Source organism: Choloepus didactylus, chromosome X (genome assembly GCF_015220235.1).
Source record: "Choloepus didactylus isolate mChoDid1 chromosome X, mChoDid1.pri, whole genome shotgun sequence".
Classification (NCBI taxonomy): Eukaryota; Metazoa; Chordata; class Mammalia; order Pilosa; family Megalonychidae; genus Choloepus; species Choloepus didactylus.
In genome coordinates, this window is record NC_051334.1 from 126,387,651 (window position 1) to 126,411,426 (window position 23,776).

The window sequence follows — 23,776 nt, forward strand, 5'->3', positions numbered from 1 at the left end:
TGAGAGTGGATCTCTGCACATCAATAGTGCCCTCTTTCTCCAGGTTACCTGAGGCTGGTTCTGTTTGCTACCCCAGTTTCCTCTCCCTTCCTGTCAGCCCGTGGTGTCCTATCTTCACTCTGCAGGGCCACCAGCAATTTTCTTTCCAGATAGACTTGGGGGAATAGTATATACAACCTCATGCAGCACTTTGACACGCCCCTGGTTTTGTTATGCACCTTATAAGGAGCCTCATGGAGACTGAGGCCAGAGATGCACAGATATGAAACAACACCCATGAGGGTCCTCTGGTGCTCACCCTTGACTGCACCCCCAAGCTCAACTCTCCTGGTCCCATTAGGCTTTCTCTAGGCATAGGAGAAAGGTGCCTTCCTGCTCCCAGGCCTTGAATCCCTCCACCTACCCAGGGCTAGTCCAGGCACCTGAAGAGAGGGCACTGGGGTCTAGCTTGCCTCAAATCAGAGTGGGCAATGAGGGGAGGGCCAGAGTGGGCCTTTCTCTTCTGTTTCTGAAGCTTGGTGACTTCAGATTCCAGCCCAGGAAGAATTGAAAATGTTCTTCAAAGTTCTTCACAAGACTTGAAGAGTTCCCTTCCCCTCTCCCAACCAGAAAGCCCCACAGCCCCTTCCCACCATGCCAAAGGTGACCCATTCTTTAAGACCCTGCTAGAAGCCGTGGCCACAGAGACTCTCTTCCTAGTTTGGTTTGGTACCACCTAAGCACTGGACCTGCCGACCCAGGCAGCAGTACATTTAAGGCCTTTTCTCAAGGAGCGCCAGCCCTGACTCAGCTCTTAGTGGTCTGGACTCCCAGGGAGCTGCTTTGTTCCCTGAAGGCCTTGGGTGTGGCTGCTCCCATCCCGCCCCGGGCTACACTCTCAGCTCTTCATGGACCTGCTCTATCTAGGCTTTGATGTCTCCCGTGTCCTCTACAATGCTTAGCAGGGTAGGCCCTCAATAAATCTGCAGTAGGCACTCAATAGATAGAAGGAACGAATTCTATAAATGAAGATATCGATTAATTGAAGTGCTTGGTCACTCAGTATAAGGCTGAATGAGGTGCTGCTATCATTCATTTCTCTGTGCACCTGGAAAAGCATATTGCCTTAAAACTGAGCAGTTTTTTTTTTCTTATCCTTCCTTTCCTTCTTTGTTCCTCCCCCCTCTTTTTACTGCAACTGATAATGGGGCATGGAGAGAAATGAGGGGCTGGAAGCCTGGAACCAGGTAAAGGAAATTCTGCACCTCTATCTCAGGCCACCCATTTTTCACTGAATCCTGACTGTGATCCCAGTTCTCCTGAGCCTTGAGGCGGTGGTTTTCAGCTTGTCTGAGGACTCCTGAGTCTGAGCTTTGGATGCAAATCAGGCCTGAAGGTAATTCCCAGGCTAAACTTTCTGACTTTGTTTCCCTGTTTCTTCCGCTCTACCTCAGTTTGGGGAGCCATGTCCCCACCTACCCTCAGTCTGTGAACCATTTACCCCCTGACATCACAGTGGAACAGGCTGGGGCAAAGACAAGGGAAGGGAAGAAGCAGTTTAGTCACAAACTTTGAGCCAATGGAATATTAGATTGATGGCAATATTCTGTGTTGTAGATAGTCAAATTAGCTTATTAGAGAAATATGTCATAGAATACAGCAATCCGAACTTCACCGGGGCTTCTGTTGCCATAAGCCAGTAAAGCAATTTTCAGGAAAGGGCAGGAAAAAAGCTAAGAATCACTGTGAATTCAGGCCAGCCTGGGGGCTATAAGACTTAGAGGAGAATGGACTGGGAATTGGCTCTCTAAGGGCCTGCCTTTAAACAGCAACTCCAGCTTCCGGTAAACCCTTCCGCCTGGTGTCAGTCAGCCTGGGGGCCCCAGAACAGTCTGGGAACCAACAAGCAGATACAAAAGGAAGTGGGACTTCTAAGACCTGTTCTTGGCTCCTCCAGGTTGCAACAGGCCATCTCTTTAGCAGCTGTATTATCAGGCTATATGTGAAGTACCTAGAGCACCACCTCCTCCAAAAAAAAAAAAAAAGCCTCAAGCCAAACTAAGCCCACTCCAGCTCTTCTGCCTGCTTACATTGCTGCTGAGTGTGAGGACTGGGGGAGATCACCTTTGTAGCCTGGCACTTACCTCTGAGAAGACTGCTTGCCTGACAATAGGGAGAGTAGGCTCTTCCTTTGGAAGTACAATGAGCTTGAGTCAGACCCCCAGCAGGATTCTGAATGCCAAGCCCGAGGAAAGCCAGCCTCTGAGCAAGCAGAAAAGCTTGATACCTCAGTAACCTGGCTCTGTTACATAAGGTACTATATGTGATATGAGTCAGGGCCCTCAGGCTGGCCTAGGCCCAGCCTAGTCTGGGAGTGAGGCTAAACATGAGCACCGAAGGAAGGCGGGGAGCAGGGCGCTTGGGTAAGCTAGGAAGGAGCCGCTGGAACCACATCCCTTTCTCTTACTTCTTGCCCCCTTCTTCCTCAGGGATAGCTGTGGCCAAGCACTGACCTAGATAACACGGATGGGAATCCCAGCCAGAGCCCTAAACTGTGAACAGCTGCTCTCCCTCTCCCCTTGAAGAGAAGACAAAAGGAAGTGGGTGGAATACCCAAGGCTATTTCATGAGTAAATTCTTCCTTTGAGGACGGATGGGGAAGGAGGTCCTTGTGTGCCTTGTCCACAGGCGGGGGCCTGATCAAATAGGCTGGGCCTATTTGAGGAAAGTGGCTCCCAGGAGAGGAAGACCGATAACGTGCCTGGGTCATCATTGACCAAGCATGCTTCCAGCTACTGTTTCCCTTGGGCTAGTGTCTTCATACTGGGAAGCTTCCCATTCAATCCTGTTACTGGCTGGGATCTTATATGATTTCCAAAAAGATGAAAGTTACTTTGGGGCAGGGATTTCCAGCTGGAATGTGTAAGGGAACTGCCTTGCCTGCTGATATCATCCCTCCTGCCTGGATCAGCATTTGGAAAAGCATGAAAGTTGCTTTCTACTCACACAAGCACCATCTTGGACTCCTTTACTGAGCTGGATTTTGGCATGGCAGACAGTGGCCCCCATGAGCCATTTTCCCTGACCCAACTCATCAAATCTAGATTGCCTTGAGGCTGGGATTTAGCCTTCTGGCCTTCGCGGGGTTTCCATCAGCCCATGGGGTTCCATGGAGAGTCTTGTCTGCCAAAGCTATGGCACTGAAATGAAGCCCTAACCCTTGTCCTATTATTGTAGTCATTGGGACAGCACAATATGTCCTGGGCCATTATTGCTCTCTTCATCTAAAAGAGAAGTTTCATCTTTATGGCCATTGTGGTCACAGAGTGCTCTCCCTTGAGTGCACTGGGCACACAAAGTGCCCCACCAAATGGGCTCAAGCTTCAACCCCACTCAGGATGTTGGCTTCTCAGGGGTTAGAGAGGAGAGGCTATTGCATGACACCTACCAATTTATTACATAAACCCAGCCAGCCATGGCAGATTATGGGCTTTGCAGTTATCTTGAGGGATGCATTACATAAGAGGAGAAAGTTCAGGAAGGAGCAAAATTGCAATTGGCAAACACAGTGCAACACCTACCATCAGGCACAGACAGGCAGACCTTAATTCCTCTCTACCAGGGAAAAGTTGTCTGCTGGGCTCAGTCACTCAAGGGGACTCTCAGACCTTGGCAGCCTTGGCCAGACACATCCATCTCCACTTTATCAGACCCCCTGGCCTTCAGGACCCGTTCTGGAAAGTAGCCAACATTGTACCTGGAATTGCGAGCTTTTTAGTTTATCTGGAAGTGTAAATATAAGCAGGAATGTTAACCTTCATTGCAGGCAGGGAGGAAAAATAAGGTCACCTAGGAAAGAATAATTTTCTGAGTTGTGGGCTCACATGGGTCCACTGCTGGCAAAACCAAGTAGTTGGTGAAATTTGTGCTCTATTCTTTCCACCTTTCTATAAGAGCTCTAACTTTCCATCTGGACCTTCAGAGCTTTCATGTTGCCAGGGCCCAACTCTGCAGCAGTCCACCAAAGCTAGACCTTCCATGGACTCTGGCCCTGTCTCTCTATCTCCCCTCTCCAAACATGGCTTTGTCCCATTCCCATAGAACCCTACTCCCAGCAAGCTGTCACCCTGAACAAAGTTCTGATAAACAATTCCATCCAAAGTGGGTAATGATGATTAATGGTGTCCCATGCTGCTCTTTTAAAAGGTATGGTAGAACCTGGCAATTCAAGAGGGGTACAAACGAAAAATTTTGCCAATCCCCAAATTCATAAACATCCTGAAACTATATCATTTCCCCCATAAAATATCTATTTTCAGCTTATACCATCACTTTTCTCAATTTCTTAGTTGTCTTTTCATCGTAATCACTAGCACTAACAGCTGACTTAGGGAGATGGTGTTTTCCCCAAAGAAACAGACATTTGGTCATTTCATGAAAGTTAGCACATATGTGTGGATCAACTATGAGTAGAGGACCACAAAGTTGTGTGGAAAAGTAGGTGCTGAGTAGGGCATTAGGCTCATTCACCACAAAAGGACTGGCCCTGCAAAATAACCTCCTAGCACATGCGATTAACATCTGTGCCCTGGCAAAAAAAAACAACTTCTTATATGTCAGTGCTCTCATGAGGTATCCAAACCATGAATGTTAAGTTTGCAAATGCATTTGGTTTTTTTTCAGAGAATGTGCCTTAATCCAAGAGTGCCTATTCTTTGTCAGACCACTAGACACTCAGGAAAGAGTTATTTTAAATTACCTTGGGCTAAGGAAGGGCTTTCAAAGCTTGATAACAAAAACAAAAATCACAAAGACTAAGAATGACAGGCTTAACCACATGGAAACCCAAAACCTTTCTACAGCAAAGAACTCCATCCTCAAAATCAAATGGCATATTAGTTGACAAAGGGTAGCAATCAGGGTTTCTCACGGTGTGGTCCGCATACCACTGGTGCTGTGGGAGAGGATTTTTAGACAGTACCTAGAGAACTGAATCTTAAATAGTATATATTTAGCCACTGTAGCAGGCAGGTAGGAGAGCATTTCTGCCCCTCAAATCACACCATGTAAGTGGCTACCTTCTCAGAAGCCAAGCCCAGGAATATGCGTGTATGAAATCACTCCCAATTAGTCCTAAATATTCACTTATGGAAATACAAATAAATTTTTTGAGCAAAATTTTCTTGGAAACCTGATCTCTGAATCTATATTCTAGCCCTCGATAGGGGATGTTAAATGATTTTAAATGAATTAACACACATAAAGCAATTAGAAATGTTTTCTATTAGTATGAGTGTTATTAGCATTAGTATTCTCTGAGCATGTATGTTTGAGAACCAGCTGTTGCCAGGTCAGAGGTTCAAAGGTAGAATCCTAGGGCTTTTAAAGCTGGAAGGGAACTCAGATTCAGAGTATCTCTGACCACACTAGGCAGGTATGCTCTGGAGCCAAATGAAGAACAGAGCTGATTAAGAAGCTTTGGATAAAAATCTTAGAAATAAATTTGAAGTAGCAACAACAACAATCACAATAGATTATTGCAACAGCTCTCACTCCGGCTTCCCACACCTTCCTAAACTTCAATTTTGGAAGTTTTCAGCTATTGGCCCATTATTTTCTATCTCCTTCCCAAGTTTTCCAGTATTAGAAGCATGTTCAAATGATAAATTGGAGCCCCCTAGAAATAGGGTGACCCACCATTCTGATTTCCCTTGGACTCTTCCCCTTTGAATACCTGAGGGCCTGTGTCCTGGGATGAGGACTGTTGGACACCCTACTTAATAAGGACATTTTGATCATTGGATAGGATCTGGGCTCACATTTTCCTCTGCTTAGAAATTCTTTCTTCGGAGAAAATTCTTTAATGTCTGCTCTCATTTGGAGCCTTGGCTCTGCTCTTCATTATAAGGCATTGGGCAAGTTACTTAATTTCTCCAAGCCTCCATTTCCTTCCTCATAAAATGAAGAAGGGCGATAATTGAAGATGAATCATAATAGTACCCATATCATAGGATTGGTGTAAATATCAAATGAGATTATGCAGATATAATTCTTAGTATATTGTAAACAATCAATAAATGTTAGCTATTAATCTATTAATTATTAGTTCTGTAACACAAGACTGAAGAGATGGTGTTTAAAACATACATGTGCCCCCCCAATGGTTTAGAGAGACCATTATATACCAACAAGTTACATACCCACTACCACTGATTCATATGTATATAATCAACACTTGTCCATTAACTTCTACCAGGCTATTAGAGTTACTGCATGTGGTTGAAATAGATACAACCACATTGTAACCTTCATAAAGGTTTTCCAGGACTAGGTTAAAGTTATAAAACCTTTACGTGGGATCACACCAACAATTAAGCAATCATCCAATCAAAAAATCCATTATTGAGTACTGACTGTCAAACTAGTAGCTGAGAAAAAATCAAGCAAGTGTAAAACACAGCTCTACTCTCATATTGCTTACACTCTTGTTTTCCAAGGAAACCAAGAGCTATACTAGGAGACAGGGACAGGTCAAAGGAGACAAACCAGATATAAATCAAGAATATGCCATGTCCTTCTTCCCAAGAATATAGAAGCCCATGCAGCAAGGGACTGGGCTGCAGGAGTAGGGGTGGGGAGGAGAGAGTAACTTCTCCAGAAGAGGCAGCCTTGAAAGAAGACAAATTAAAGGAAAAAAACCCATCCTATTGGGAATTTGAAATATCAAATCATTAAATGGAATAGAAGTAAAAACATCAGAAATGTGCAGCTAGAAACCCATGGACAAAATAAAGTAAGAAAAAGAGGAAATTTTCGCTTAGGAGAAGGCTGTGCAGTCCAGCCATCCAAGAAGCCCCATCACCAGCAATAATGGTCTCCTAGTTTGCTCACGAGCATGGAATTCTGGACAAAACCCAAACCAAATTCAGGAACCCAATCTTCAAGGTCCCAGTTGTCAAAGAAAATGAGAATAATTTGTCCTGCTAGAATTATAAGGCTGTTATCACAGGACCCTGTAACCCTCCAGCCTCAAGGAAAACTGAGGGCTTGCTGGTTTGCTTCCCAGTTGTTTCGGACGCTGAGCTGCTCTGATCTCAGGAGGCAGGGTGCTCAGGTACTCCCCACCCCAAGTAATTCCCCCTCTTCCCTCCACCAATGCCTTCAGAGCCCCTTCCACCTCCCACCCCATAGCATTTCCAGCCTTTTCCAAGAACACATTCAATAAACGGGTGTCAGTGGAGTATATGACAAAGGAGGTATTTTCATTCAAGAAACCCAGACAACCAGAAAACCTCCCAAGGCGTGGCACAAGTGTATACTTTGATCTCAGGCTCTCAGCCTTACACCCCACCCACCCATGTCCGACCCTCCTAGGCCTATAACCTGAGGAAGCGCCCCCTCACACTTCACCAAACTCTTCGGCATGGAGTTAAGGGAAAGCCATTTAGGGGGCAGTTTCTCTCCCAGTTTAAAGAACGCAAATGCTACACTCATACTTTCCAGGTTTCTCTGCCTCCCCTTCCCCTGCCACCACTCTGCAATAGAGCTGAGAGGGATTCTTTGGGAACCAGTTAGGGATTTCGCTCTGTAGGGTTTCAGCATCTGTGGTCTGAATATGCTTCTAGCAATCGTTCACCAGAAATGAAGATTCCCTCACAACCTGTTCCATCCACAGCCTGGACAATGAGATAATGTGATGCTAAAGTGAAATAATAGGTGGGAAAGGGCTTCTACAGTCTTAAAAATGCCTGAGAAATACAGCTCATTATAATAATGCTAACACAGTCTGTAGCCCTGCTAGTCCTGGCACCCAGAACCACTGGGGCTAGGGGCTTAGGGAAGGTGAAGGCAGATTTGCCTTGGGGCAAGGGGCGGGGGCAAACCTGATTTGAGCGTTAGCTCCAGCCTTTCTCCATTGCTGTTCAGTTTTCCTATTTGTGTGTTACTGAAAAACCATCCAAATATTTTGTGGGTGCCGCAAATTGCTTATCACCATGAGAACCGCCTCCTTGGCTGGCATCTTGGCTTGGCCATACCACCTGCCATGTCCTAGAATATCAGAGCTAGAAGGAAACTTAGAAAGCCCAGAGAGGTCAGGCAACTTGCTCAGGTGAGGTCGAGCCATAAGTTGTACTGCAACCCAGGTCTCCCACGGCGAAGGTCTCTTTTTCTTATATAACCTGTGTCAGTGAGGGAGAAGAAAATCTACCCCCTCCAAATACTCCCCCCCCCCACACACATACACACATGGGTGCTCTGTCCCAATGGCTCTAAGAACACCAAACCCACCACTAGGGTTCCTGAAGTCAGCTCCCCTGCTTTTAAATTGCCTCACTTGTTCTTGGAGGCTGGCCCTTATTAGAGTCGTCTCAGATTGAGGGAGAGCTACTGCCTTGGGTCTTCCTATTATGTGTCTCCCCTCCCCTCTCCTTTCCTTGCCTCTCCAGCAGGATTTCTAGAAAGTCTGACCCACACTGAAACACACGCTTGCGATGACATGGATTTGTCCAGCCCTCTCACCATACACAGTTCTTGAGCCACTCAGAAAGATGTCCTGGGATGCTCTCTGTGGGGTCCCTTCATCCAGCCTTAAATTCTCACAGCTCTCTGATTTTTCTTATTCCCCATCCTCCCCACCACCAGCCGCTACTTAGTTTGTCTTGAAAATTTACTGGCCTGCACAGTCAGTCAGGGCCAACCAGTAATTTAAAAGCCCTTGTAGTTTCAATCCAAATTTGCACATTTCTATAGGGCTTTTGAGAAGGGTAGAGCTCAGATCGCAAGAGCATCCCATGGCAGATTCTCCTAAGTGGCTATGAAAACCTATGCATTTGAGGAGGTGGACCGCCCACCTTCTGGGCACCAGCATACCCCCAGGACGGCGTCTGCAGGCACCCTGCAAAGTAGGACTCGCTCCTGCCAGGACTCCTCTGGGCTCTGCAGTACTTGAGATCGCCTTAGGGTCCAGCCCTGGCAGCCAGTTAGCCCGACCTGCCCAGTGCCCCTCGCGAACTTCCTGGTTGCCCCTTTTGTCAGAGGTGAGGGTCCAGCCGAAGCTGGTGCGAGCTGGGCCTGCGTGCCCACCCGTGTGCCCAGCCACCCACCTGTGGAAGAAGAGCAGGATGGAGAGCATGGTCTGGTCGATGTTGCGGTTGCAGATGCCCTCGTTGAGCAGGTAGCAGGGGTCCCGCAGCACCGGCTCTAGCGAATCCTGCCGCATTATGCTGTTGAGCTTGTCAGTGTTGAGGTTCTCGAAGATCAGCTTTTCCTGCAGCTGCCGAAAGTTGCTCACGGTGGGGCTGCCTGAGTTGTTTTTCTCCGCGCTGCTGCCTCGCTGGAGCCCGCTCCGGTGGGCCAGGTCCAGGCAGCAGTTGCAGCAGTCGAGGCCGACAGGTGAGCGGCACTCGGTCTTGGACTGGGCCATCTTCTCAGTCCCGGGAGCCGCCTGGCCTGCGAGGTCAGGGGCGGCTGGCAGGTGCGCGCCCTCCGGGCTGGCCTGCGGGGACTCCAGGGTGCCCAGAAAAGACAAGCTGTGAGGAGAAGAAGAGTTGGAAATTATTGCCTAAGCCAGCCACTGTCGGCTCGGCCCCCTTCTGGTTGTGCTGCTCAGGGTGCGAAGAGAAACAGCTGGACAAACAGCTCTGAGCGGATCCTTTGGGCTCACTTCCTCCTCTTCCTCCTCCCCCTCCTTTTGAGGCTGGGGCCGCCCCCCCCCCCCGAGGTGCCACACACGCGGCCCCAGCGCAGTCCCAAGTTTCCCAAGTGTGATCGGCACTCGGGGCGGACCTGTGGCGGCAGGAAGGGCGGGCAGCAGGGCAGAGGGAGAGCCGGGACGCGCCCTCGCTCCCTCCCTCCGGCGCTCCCTCCCTCCCCGGCTCGCTGGCTCTCCCGCTCTCGGGCTCCCCTGGGCTGTGCCGGCTGAGTGGTGGCAGGAGCCGACAGTGAGTGGGCAAGCTGCACACCCTGGAGTCGGCGTAGGGCTGTGACAGCATGTAAATTACTCCTGAGGGGCCGGCGGAGAACGAGCCTCCGCCGCTTCCCGGGCGGACGCCGGCCCCTGAGTCGACTGGGTTCTGTCCTCCGTTCCCCCCCTGCCCCCAGCTCCACTGCCTGCACCCTCGCGCTCTCGCACCCACACTGCCACCCGCACCGTCGCCTCGGCTCGGGTTCCCTCGGCACTCATGGCGCATCCTCGGCCCGCCGCTCTTCCTGGTCGCCCAGCCTCGCGGGTCTCGGGCTCTGCATTGAGGAAGCCCGGTTCTCGTGGCGGCGGCAACAGCCGCGACCGGGTCCCCCTACAGGAGAGACGCCGCCCTCGAGAGCCCATCTTGTTAGAGCCCTCTATTACCGCCCTCCACAAGCCCGTTTTCTGGCGGGAGCAGAGAGAACCGTTGCCCCGGCAGCGAATGAGAGCCTGGCAGGCACATATATCGGGAGTACCCAGTAAATGCCTTAAACAAAACTCACAGGAGCACACCCAAACTCTCCTCAGTTTCTGTCCGTCTTATCTTCCCCTCTTTTTTCCCCATAAGTGCTCTTCCCTGTCTTCACTGAACTCCACCTGAGGCCATCTCTGCCCTGGCTTTCTCCTCAGCGGGTTTCCCCTGCTCTGCTCTTCTCCCTTTCTAGTCGCTCTCTTCTGGATCCCTCCGCCACTTTACCACTTGTCACTCTTCTGTCCTCATTTTTTCTTTTTTCTTTCTTCTCTTTCTTTACCCTTTTCCTCTATTTTTGCCTCCATTTCCTCTCTTTCCCCTTTTTTTCCTTGCCCCTTTCTCGCCTTATTTCTTTTCTCCTCTTTTCTCTATTTCCTCATTCACCCCTCTTCTCTCCCTTTCCCTCTTTCTCTCCCCATTTTCTCTTTCTCCCCCCTTCATTTCCCTCATTTTATTTTCCCCTCACTTTCCTCACTTCAGCACCCCCTCTCTTCTCAGTTTTGTCCCTTTCTCTTCACTTTTTTTATCATCTCCTATTTCTCCAAATCTGCTCTTTCTCTTTTTTCTCTCAATCCCACCTACCACCTTAGGGGATTTCTATCCTTACCCTTTCAAGACGTGGCAGTAATTAGATATTTAACTGCCTGAGGGGCACTGGGGAAAGGGAAAAGGGAACCCTAAAACTGAGGGCTGAAGTGTTTCTGGCTCTGTGGAGAGAGTGATTCTGGAACTGAGGTAGAGTGAAAGGGCAGGTTTAAGGAGAGCTGAACAGGCTGGTGCCCTGGGTCATACTCTAGGTTTGTGAGCTATAGGGATGTGCTGGGTGAGCAGTAGTAAGCTTCCAGAGTGTCTCTGGACTTAAAGACCTGAAGTTTTTAAAATATTAATGATCTTCAGTTTTCACATAATACAAACAGATTTCCGTTTCAGTCAGCACTCCTCACCCCCTCTTCAGCTCGCTTCATTCACAAGTTGGTGGCCTTTTGAAATAAAGCAGCATATACTGCCATCTTGTGTCTGAAACATTGAACATCCTCTGTGTCACAGTTTAGATCTTTGGGAGACACCAGGGGTGCCGCCTAGTAGGATCCAAACAGCATTGGTTCTGAGAGTAGAAGGAAAGAGGAGGCAGATCTTCTATATTTAGAGGGCCCTGTGGCCAAGCTGTGGGCCTGGACACTAGTCAGGGCTGGAACCACCTTCTAGCGGAGCTCCACTTGCCTGAGCAAGTGGAGATTTGAAATTTCCTCCAGGTGTCACAAGCATCAGCCCTGCTGATTAGGAGCAAAGAGTGGCCAACTAATTCCTGTTCCCAAGGTCCTGAAGGTCTTATATGGTGCTCCACAATCTGAAGAAATGGAGGGGGCAGGATGCTTTCTGGGTAGTGGCCAGGAAACCAGAAACAAGTTCTGTCTCTGGCTCTTGACAGGATCCAAAGATCAGAGATGAAAGAGCCTTTGGGGTCAGTGACCAGACCAGCAGAATTGAGAGTGTGGCCCCTGTGTTCTCATAAAACTGCTGAGGATTCTTTATTTATTCTCTCAAAATCCAATCCTTTATATGTGTTTATTTCTTTCTTTTGTTTTCTTCTTTGTCTTTTTTTTTTTTATATATATTCCTGGGTAAAAGCCAGAGGAGGTAGTAAAATGTGAAATCTCATATGTATTGTGTAGACTTATAGCCTACTGAGTTGTTTTTAAATTACACTGTTTATGATTTTCCTCATATTTATAATTATTTTATGTTAAATATTATTATAACAAAATATATTAGTTCCATAAATGTTTATTTAAGTTTCATTTGAGAACTGCTGGGACTTTTACTTCCATACTCTCTGGAGTCCTCTTATCTTTGTGTGTAACCTTGGGACGGGGTCCTTGATCGCAGTATTCCCTTCTTGGCATTTGGCACAAAATCAAGATTTTGTTCCCTTGACATTTCCCTTGTTGTAGTCCTTGCTCTCAAGCAGTATTATTAATAATTCAGTACAGCTTTGCATGCTACATTCAGGCTGATCAAGAGCAAGTACAATTTAGATGTAGAGAAATCTAGATGATTCAGAGATAGAGTTCAGAAAGCTGCCATGCATTTGCATATACGTCCAGCTTGTATTGACATATAGCATACCTCCGTGGGCAGACTGACTGGGCAGGGCCTCCTTGGCTCCCTTCTGTTAAGCCTTGCTTTGCTGACATATACTGTGTTTGATGGAGAGACTCCAAGCAGCAAAACGTTCTTCCATAAACCCAGAGAACAGAGTGGGGCCCCACTTCCAGACAGAGCTGGCGGCTTTTTGGGTGGAGCAGGAAGGGGATATAAGGAGCGCCACATTCTCAGATGGAGTCATTCAACAGTCACTTACTTTGCCTTTGCCCTGTGCCGTGTATGGTGCTGGTGGAAATTCAAGGGCAAATAAGACATAGCCCAAGCCCTCAAAGAATTCTTTGCCTAGCTGCAGAAGGAGATATGTAAACAGTAAAATACAGTAAAAATGGTAAAAGATGATAGAGTCCTGGAGAGTGTGTGTTTGTGTGTGTGTGTGTGTGTGTGTGAGAGAGAGAGAGAGAGAGAGAGAGAGAGAGAAAGAGAGAGAGAGAGAGAGACGTGAGCACATGTGCTATGGGAGCATGGAGGAGAGATTAGCTCTGGAAGGAGGGAAGGAGGGCAATCTAGGTAGGGAGAATAGAGAACATAGGCCTGGAGGTGAGAATAGTGCATCTTCTGCAGATGGGGTATGGATTACAATGCAGTTCAGTCTTACCAGAGAATAAAATACGAGAGATGGCATGACATTAAGGAAATTCTTCTACTTCACAAATTTGCCATGCATTTAACTATTATTAAGAACAGTAAGAATGGTTACGCTTTATTGACCCCGTGCTATTTATATATATTATCTCATTTAATCCCCACAACAACCCTATGAAGTAGATATTATGATTCCTGTGATGAAATGGGTTTGGAAAAGTTAACAAAGCTCTCAGGGTCACAGAAGTAGTCAGTGATGGGTCCTGGATTTGAACCTACAGTTTTCTGACTTCAAAGCTCGTGCCTTTAACCATTAGGTGACTTTCTTTTTATGATAAGTTTATCAAACATTTACAGAGCATAACATCTGTTATTTATTTATTTATTTATTTATTTATTTATTTTTTAATCTTCATTTTATTGAGATATATTCACATACCATGCAGTCATACAAAACAAATCATACATTCGATTGTTCACAGTACCATTACATAGTTGTACATTCATCACCTAAATCAATCCCTGGCACCTTCATTAGCACACACACAAAAATAACAAGAATAATAATTAGAGTGAAAAAGAGCAATTGAAGTAAAAAAGAACACTGGGTACCTTTGTCTGTTTGTTTCCTTCCCCTATTTTTCTACTCATCCATCCATAAACTAGACAAAGTGGAGTGTGGTCCTTATGGCTTTCCCAATCCCATTGTCACCCCTCATAAGCTACATTTTTATACAATTGTCTTCGAGATTCATGGGTTCTGGGTTGTAGTTTGATAGTTTCAGGTATCCACCACCAGCTACCCCAATTCTTTTTTTTTTTTTTTTTTTTTTTTTTGCCAAATTCTCTGCCACTTTATTTATTAATTTTTTTTTCATTTTTTTTAAATTTATTTATTTATTTTTTTTTTTACAAAACAAATCATACTTTTGATTGTTTACAGTACCATTACATAGTTGTACATTCATCACCTAAATCAATCCCTGGCACCTTCATTAGCACACACACAAAAATAACAAGAATAATAATTAGAGTGAAAAAGAGCAATTGAAGTAAAAAAGAACACTGGGTACCTTTGTCTGTTTGTTTCCTTCCCCTATTTTTCTACTCATCCATCCATAAACTAGACAAAGTGGAGTGTGGTCCTTATGGCTTTCCCAATCCCATTGACACCCCTCATAAGCTACATTTTTATACAACTGTCTTCGAGATTCATGGGTTCTGGGTTGTAGTTTGATAGTTTCAGGTATCCACCACCAGCTACCCCAATTCTTTAGAACCTAAAAAGGGTTGTCTAAAGTGTGCATAAGAGTGCCCACCAGAGTGACCTCTCGGCTCCTTTTGGAATCTCTCTGCCACTGAAGCTTATTTCATTTCCTTTCACATCCCCCTTTTGGTCAAGAAGATGTTCTCCGTCCCACGATGCCAGGTCTACATTCCTCCCCGGGAGTCATATTCCACATTGCCAGGGAGATTCACTCCCCTGGGTGTCTGATCCCACGTAGTGGGGAGGGCAGTGATTTCACCTTTCAAGTTGGCTTAGCTAGAGAGAGAGGGCCACATCTGAGCAACAAAGAGGCATTCGGGAGGGGGCTCTTAGGCACAATTATAGGGAGGCCTAGCCTCTCCTTTGCAGCAACCGTCTTCCCAAGGGTAAAACCTATGGTAGAGGGCTCAACCCATCAAACCACCAGTCCCCTATATCTGTGGTCAGCATAACATCTGTTTTAAGAAGATTGCATACTCAAAAAAAGTGCAATCAATGATTTACTGACATATATTTAAATATTTTATTTGTACTGAGAAAGAAATTGACAAATCTGGTATAATAATTAATATTAAAATAGCAGAAATTTTGATTACCTACCATATGTCATTCTCTTTGCTAACACTTTACATAATATTATCCAAATTAGTTATCACAACAATCCTGTAAGTTAGATACTACCATTGTTCTCATTTAAGGGATGAGGCAACCGAGGCACATAGGAGTTATACAGCAAATCTAGAGAATAGATAGCTGCACTCTAGGCATTTACAGTCTGGTTAGGTTCAAATCAAGGCACATCCAGTGATTTTGAGGCAAGCCCACTACCCTTCAATTGTTATTCAATTCTGTTAACTTTTCTTACCTGGGAAAAGCAGATTATCTTTCGTGAAACCTATCCCAATTGTTCATCACAGATCTGTAGAATGTTATAGCTGGTAGTGGTTTAAAACCTTCTAGATCAGGTTTACTAACGTTTTGTGGTGTCATGGACCCTTTTGACTGTCTAGGGAAGCCTATGGACCCTTCTCAGAACAACATTTTTTAAATACATAAAATAAAATATGTAGGATGCAGATGAAACCAATTATGCAGTTATCAAAATGTTAAAAATAGAAAATGGTGATATAGTTATATAAGTGCTTGTTATGAATGTACTAAATAACAAGATCCTAGTACACAATAAAATCTAGATGCAACTCTGATAACCACTGTATTTTCAAAATAATAATGAGTGCAAAATATTTTAAGACACCTGCAACAATTGTAATGTGACAAAAAACTACAATTTCTATTGGCGACAAAGTCACAGGTACTGTTAATACTACAATGATCTGTTCTCTGCATTTATAATTGAAAGAAAACTAAATTTCAGTTAAGGTTGGTGAAAATAAAGAGGTAATATTTTTCCATCTAAGTTGATTTTTAAGAATCCTTGTTCTAAACCAACTCCTTTACATTAATAACAATAGCTAAACATGAATGAGTCTTTACTATATGCCAGGCACTGTGCTAAGGGCTTTATAATCATTATTCCATTCATTTCTCCATAGCAAGCCTATGAGGTAGCCTTGTTTTTTTTTTCTTAAACTTTGTATTTTGAAATAGTTTCATACTTACAGGATAGTTGCAAAAATAATACAAAACCCATACAGAGAACTCCAATATACCCCTCCTCCAGATACTCAGATCCACCAATTTTAATATTTTGCCACATTTGCTATATCATTCTATATATCCATCTATCAATCCATATATCTATAACTATCTATCCATCTATCAATCCATATATCTAAATCTATATCTATTATCTATCTATCCATCTATCTAAATTTTTGAAACATCTGGGAGTAGGTTGTATACATCATGCTTCTTGAACACATAACACTGCCATATACATTTCCTAAGGGCAAGGATATTCACTTATATTATCACCTTAAGTACAGTCAAGTGCAAGAACTTTAACACTGATATAAATATTCCAATTTTTTCATAATGTCCTTTTGGGCCTTTTTTCCTCCAATTATTAGATCCAGTCCAGGATCATGCATTGCATTCAATTGTCATTGTCTCTTTAGTTGCTATTTTTTTAAATTGTGGAAACATATATAAATAAACTTTCCCATATCAACCACTCTCAAATATGCCATTTAATGGGAATAATCACACTCATAATGTTGTACTACCTTCACCACCATCCTTTACCAGAATTTTCCCATCACCCCAAAAAGAAACCGTATACCTGTTATGCTTCAACTCCCCATTTCCCCTGCCCCAACCCCTGCCCCTGGGAAGTCTTGTTTTACAGCTCTCAGAGAGATGGAATTAGTTTTTCAAGATTACACAGCTGGCAAATGGAAGAGATGGGACTTGAACCCAAGTCAGTCTGGTTCTAAGGTCCACCCATGCTCTTAACCAAACTTTAGGCCTTGGACTGGCACCAGGTTGGCTACATTATAATTACTTGAGAAATATTCTGAAAACTAAGGGTTTTTTGGACCCCAGCTACAAGGATTCAGATTCAGTAAGTTTGGGGTAGGTACCAGGGATACAGATTTTTGAAAGATCCCCAGTTGATTATTATAGATAGTCAGGTTTGGGAACCATATTCCCAACCACAACTATTATAATACAACTTCCTTGGCGTGGTACATAATAAATATTTGTTGATTGATTGACCAAGGGGAAATAAAAATATGGAGATAGGCAACTGGGAGAAATTTTAAAGTTGTTGTTAGGTATCACCAAATAGAAGATAGACAATTAGAGGTCTTAGATATTATGGGTACCTCTGTTTGTATTTAGAGAATTGGACCAGATGACCTCAATGCTCATCCCTTCTTACTTTCAGTTTTTTGTATGCAAAAATAAAAAGGTGTGACACTCTTTGTAATGTGTCCTGAGCTTTAGCCAGGGCTTGCCCAGATGGGAGGGGTTGGGGAGAAAAGCCCAGGTCCCAGGGTTGATGTGGACAGAGGAGGCTGGGCATGGAGAGGAGACTACCCTGCTCCTCCTTCAGCTGATTCTTCTTTCCTGACCTTCACTGTTGACTCTGCTGAGGAGTCCACTTCACCGGGGCTCAGTTACTGGAATTGAGTAATCCGAACATAATCTCATGATTCAGAAAGAGGAGCAAGAGGGGAGAAAGTGCACTAAGCAGAGAGCCAGAGGCTTCCTGTCCTGTGGCCTCGAGGTAACCCCTCCTACGGCCTCAGACCTCCCCAGAAACTTCCCCAGGACCCACCCAGGAGGCACTGGTAGCTCTGGGACAAGTCGGGCCACATCTCAATTTGCTCGACTACTGCTTTTCTCATAATGGAAATGTAAGCAAGGCAGTTGTCACCTGAGCTATTAACAATGCAGCCATTGATGGCACTTCAGCACTGAAATGATCTGACTGAAACCCACAAATGAGTTTGAGCTTTCCATATACATGCAGTCCCTGCTTCCTCAGTGCTGTCATATTGAACATTCTACTCTGGACATTGGTAGGAGTGGACCTGTCTGAACCCAAATGTCCGTGATATTTCATAAGTCAATGGCCTTTAAAAATGTAGCTATAGACTTCCCCCAAGAAGAGTGGGCTCTCCTGGACACATCCCAGAGAAAGCTGTTCAGAGATGTGATGGCAGAGATCATCAGTCATCTGATTTCAGTGGGAGCTCAGGTCTGCAAATCACATATGCTTTCCCAAGTGGAGTGAGGAGGGGAACTGTGGAGAGAAGGAATAGGATTTCTCCAAAACCAGAGTTCAGGCAGCGAAAGTGGCCATAAAAAAAAAAGAAGTGATAACCATGTGAAATATCTGCAGGAAAGATGCATCTACCATCACGTCATTGGCATATTCCTGTAGTTGGATGTTATCTCCACAGAACCATGGAACTGCAGGAGATATGAAGCTGCCTTCTTTGCAGTTCCCAGCTAATATAGCATGTGGGGAAAATCATCCCTGAGTTTGTGGATTCTCTAGATTTTGATCCAACCTTGACATGCCAACAGTCCACCTGTCCATCTGCTTGTTTTAATGCCCTAGTACTGTCTTTCTGCCTGTGATTTTCACTGTTTACATAAAGCAAATTCTTCCATTTGTGGAAATGTTTGGGGATCTCTCCTTCCCTCACAAGGTCTTTTCCCTCTCTGGAATCTTAGTTTATGTAGTTTTCTCTGTTTGCATAATTCTCTGCTCCTTAAAGCATGCATGTTTTAATGAATCATTATTTATTTAACTTGTTTTGCCTCTACCACTACATCCTACCTGGAATCAGAAGTCTCTGTATTTTGCTTACAAAAAGATCACCCTAATTGTCCTCATCTCAGAAAGGCTACATCTTCCTTCTGTCACTTTTTAATCTCTGAAAATTGTCAAATGCCTCAGCAGAAAAGCCAGGTAGATTTGGCACTCACATCATTGCGCCTCCCCTTTTCTCAGAAATTGTACCTCCACAAATCTTGTATGTACCGGTTGCTCTTCAATGCCTTCAGATCGCTTTATGACAATTTTATCCAGATTTTATCATTGCATGTGGGGAATGTCCAATAAAGACTACTCAATTGGGCAAAAAGAAACAAAAACCAAAAAAATAATAGGGTGCAAATTTATATACAAGTGCTAAGAGAACATTAACTAGGGACTGATTTGAATGGGATAGTTCATAAGGAAACAAAAGTAAGAGCCTATATATGGAGGATATTTGAATTTGTGTGCTTGTGATTGTGAATATATTTCTATATGGAGCTTTGCCTATGTGTGGATATTGTGCACATTGGGGAGGGGAGTTGTTTGAGTTTAGATGTGTATGAGTGAGAGGGATTTGTACAGAAAGGTGTGTGAGTGTGCACTTATGACAGGTTTCTTAATCTCAGTTGAGGGCCACTTTCCCTACTGTCTTTTCTCATAGAGCTCAGTAAATGGTAATATTATAATAATTTAAAAAATAGTGGCAGTAATAAAAGTATATGATCCTTGTCCTCAAGAATCTCTTATCTAGTTTTTCTAAATCTTCTTTAAGCACTGATTCCTTTTACTATAGATTGGTTTTTCATCCTTCTGTTACAGCTATGATTTCTGTATTCAGAATTCACACCTTTTTCTACTGCTTAAATGAAAATATATTTCCCCATGGATGGATACCCACTAAATTGTTGACAGTGGTTACTTCTAGTGGGACAGGGTGGCATTGGGTGTGGTGGAAAAGAATGAAGGACGGAATTTTCTAGTTTTATTAAAATTTGCCAAAAATAGTATGTTTTACTTACAAAATTAAAGATTTTTATTATAAAAATAATACAAGATTACTTTAGAGACTCATGATAAAGAAAGGCATAAAAAAGTTTCAAAACTCACCTACAATTCTGCCACCTAAGAGGAACTTTTATCTCAGTCTCTCTCTTTATAGAACTGTTTTATAGAGGTCATATATTATTGCATCCCAATATGTGCAATGTTTTCTTCTGTGGCTTAAATTCTGGAGAGAGAGGAGGGGAGGGGAGGGGAGGGGAGGGAGGTGGCGGGGTGCATGGGCAAGTAAAGAAGGCTTCCTGGAAGAGGTGATGCCCAAACTGAGACTTGAAGGATGAATTGAGAAGGTTGAAGTGCATATCCAAGCTCATTTTGTAGTGTCCAGCTGGCATTCACCTATTGAGATAGTAGATGTAAAACACATAGTGCCTAGCACATAGTAAGAGCTTGATAAATGATAAATATTAATCACCTCACATTTTCAAATTAACTTGAATTGCAACTTGTGTTTGCTATGAAGAATAAAAGAGATAATACATGTGAAGTACTTAATGTAACGCCTGGCATATAATGTACTGTAAATGGTGGCAGTTGATAGTATTGTTGTCATTGTTATCATTATTATTAAGTTCAGCTGGACTGAGATGGAATCTTCTCTTTCTGATCGTCTGGGTTGTCTGAGTTTGTCCTGCTCTATTATTTCAAATAAGATGTCTTCAAGCATGCTTATGTTCGGAGATTTTCCTGATAACAACCACTGGCTCCATCCACCACTACCACCATCACCAACCATGTGATGTATTCAAATTGTAGTCTCCAAAGGGATATAGAAAATATAGGAGCTGGTGGTGGAAGAAATGGAGCATAACCCTGGTTGCCTCAGAGACTACTTTATGTAAGGGAATAGCTCTCTGGTTTTCTGATCAATGCAGCCCCTGTATTGCTAAGCTGAAAAGAGTTGGCAGGAGTGAATCAGCTTTTTCCATCTTTCATGGATACTTTCTATTCTGGATGGGAGGGTTTAGTGTATGCAATTCTCAGTCCAACCGCATCTCAGTCCAACCGCATCTCCCCACAACAGCCAGGAGAAATTCCTTGCCTCTAACAATTGGTTGTCATTTTTCCCTCAGTTTCCAGAGCTAGTTCAAATTTCAGTGTGTTTTCTTTTTGGTAGAGCTTCATGGATATTTTAATGTGCCTTTGTAACAATGGATATCAGACATTGCTAGCTTGCTGCCACATTAACCCAGAGCTCCCCCTTATACAATTGGTCTCCTTGCTAAAGATTTCAGTGAGAAGGCACAAAAGTCCTTTGCTTTTTCATGCTCCTGTGTTACTAGCTTTCCATCACTCTCCATCCCGGGGACCCTCTTTTCATGTCATCTCATTTTACCCAATACAGGGGTTCACTTCCCTTTTGTAAGAAAAAACTGTGTTGTACTTTCTTGACGCCTTGATATCTCTGGGAAGAAGGAGATTAAAGACAGAGGGAAGCTGACTGAAACTGGGGTCCAGCTGTCAAGATGTGGGTGCAAATAGGATTGGGGAGGGGAATACTGCTTTACTGAGCAAATTGCAGAGAGCAGGACAGGAGATGTGTGTTCATCTTGGAAAGTTAGCATGTAAGACCTCAGTATTGTTTGTAGATTCCAGCTACTGATTACAGGCCCCTGACCTAATATTGTAAAAAAAATGGTTTGTATTTGTTGATGTTGCTGCTGTTTTTAATATCCTTCCTGAGGTGTATCTCCCTTCCTGTATTAGCTTTCTAAATCTTGATACTGTGCTCACAGATTGATCTATTGGCCCTAGTTTTCACTCCTTGTAGCATTCCCATTTGCTTTGCAGCTGCCTCTAGAATTCTGGACTTGGTTTATCGTAGCCCTTCGTGATCCCTTCATACACGGGCATACAGGTGCATCTAACTTACAGACAGGCTGAGTTCTCAAAGTTCATTCTGAAGTCAGTTGTTTGGAAGATGACATATAGTTTTCCATAGGCAGAAAAAAATTGTTATGAATGGTAGTTACATTTTCATGGCAGCATAGAAAAGATTTTTTTTAGCTTTACTGTACTAGAAATGTGGGCCGTTTGCAATGAAAAAACAGAAAATCTCGGTAATTCAACAAAAACAACAAGACAAGCCAATGGAATGAGAAATACTTTAGCTTGACTACTGGCGTTGGAGTCCAGAGGTTGAATTGGATGAGGTAGATAGGTTTTCATAGAGGGTCTCAAGGGGACTTAACAGGACTTTGAATAGTTGCAGAGGGTCATAACATTAGTAATTTATTATTTCTAATTTCACTTCAAAACTTGTGACTTTCAATAATAATGACCACTGAGCACCTACAATATGTTAGGCACTATGGTAGGCAGTTGACATACTTTCCCCTGATTTCTACCTCACAGCCACACTATGAGGTTAGTACTATAATTACCCTTATTTTACACGTGAGGAGACTGAGACTCAGAAAGGTCAATGAGTTTGACAAAGGTTACACAGACAGTACAACTCGAAACCAAGTTAGGGTTACTCCACAAACCCAGGCTTTATAATATGACCCCTCCCCTCCCCTCTCTTCTCATCTGATCCTAATACAGTGATCAACTTTTTAAAAAAAGTTTTAATTAGAGAAGTTGTCAGCATACAAAAAAAAAATCATGTAAAAAGTGCAATGCTCCCATATACCCCTCTATTATTAACACTGCATTAGTGCAGGACCTTTGTTACAATTGATGAAAAAACATAATTTTACTATTAACTATAGACCATAGTTTACATTAGGATGCATTTTCCCCAATATGCCACTCTATTATTAACACCTTGCATTAATGTGGTACATTTGTTATAATTCATGTAAGAATATTTTTGTAATTGTACTATTAACTATAGTTCATCATTGAAAACAGGCCTCACTGTGTTGTACAGTCTTACGTTTAATCTTTTAGATTTTATTCTAGTAACGTATATACTATCTAAAATTTCCCCTTTTAGCCACATTCACATATATAATTCAATGGTGTTGATTACACTCACAATGATGTGCTACCATTACCACCATCTATTTCCAAAACTTTACAATCAACCCAAATATAAATTCTGTACAAATTAAGCATTAACTCCCCATTCCCTACCCCCAACCTAGGCCCTGGTAACCTATATTCTACATTCTAATGCTATGAGTGTACTTGTTCTAATTATTTCATATCAGTCACATTATACAATATTTGTATTTTGGTGTCTGACATTTCACTCAACATAATGTCTTCAAGGTTCATCCATGTTGTCAAATGAACCAGAACTTCATTCCTTTTTATGGCTGAATAATATTCCATTGTGTGTAAATACCACATTTCATTTATCCATTCATCAGTTGATGGACACTTGGGTTGCTTCCGTCTTTTGGCAATTTGTGAATAAGCTGCTATGAACATCAACAGTCCTTTTGGGTAGATACCTAGTAGAGGGATGGCTGGATCATATGGTAAGTCTATACTTAGCTTTCTGAGGAACTGCCAAACTGTCTTCCACAGCAGCTGCACCATTTTACGTTGCCACCAGCAATGGAGTATTCCTATTTCTCCACGTCCTCTCCAACATTTATAATTTTCTGTTTTTTTTTTTTAAATAGTAGCCATTCTATTGGGTGTGAAATGGTATCTTGTGGTTTTGATTTGCATTTCCCTAATAGCTAGTGATGTTGAGCATCTTTTCATATACTTTTAAACAATTTGCAAATCTTTGGAGAAATGTCTATTCAAGTCTTTTGACCATTTTTAATTGGGTTGTTTGTCTTTTTGTTGTTAAGTTGAAGAGTTTCTTTACATATTCTAGATATTAAACCGTTATCAGATATGTGGTTTCCAAATATGTTCTCACATTGAGTAGGTTGTCTTTTTTATTTTCATGATAAAGTCCTTTGATGCACAAACATTTTTAATTTTCATGAGGTCCCATTTATCAATTTTTCCTTTTGTTGGTTGTGCTTTGGGTGTAAAGTCTAAGAAACCTAACACAAGATCCTGAAAATGCTTCCTTACATTTTCTTCTAGGGGTTTTATAGTCCTGGCTCTTATACTTATGTCTTTGATCCATTTTGAGTT

General features: G+C 43.3%; 1 protein-coding gene across 1 annotated transcript in view; it reads right to left on the reverse strand.

Annotated features, from left to right (window-relative positions):
- TSC22D3 (TSC22 domain family member 3) overlaps positions 1–9,668 on the reverse strand; it is a 77,365-nt gene extending 67,697 nt beyond the window's left edge. The window contains exon 1 of the mRNA XM_037821804.1: positions 9,084–9,668. Coding sequence (XP_037677732.1) covers positions 9,084–9,403 — 320 coding nt within the window. The 5' untranslated portion in view covers positions 9,404–9,668. The remainder of the gene's footprint in view (positions 1–9,083) is intronic.
- Between the last annotated feature and the right edge of the window lie 14,108 nt (positions 9,669–23,776).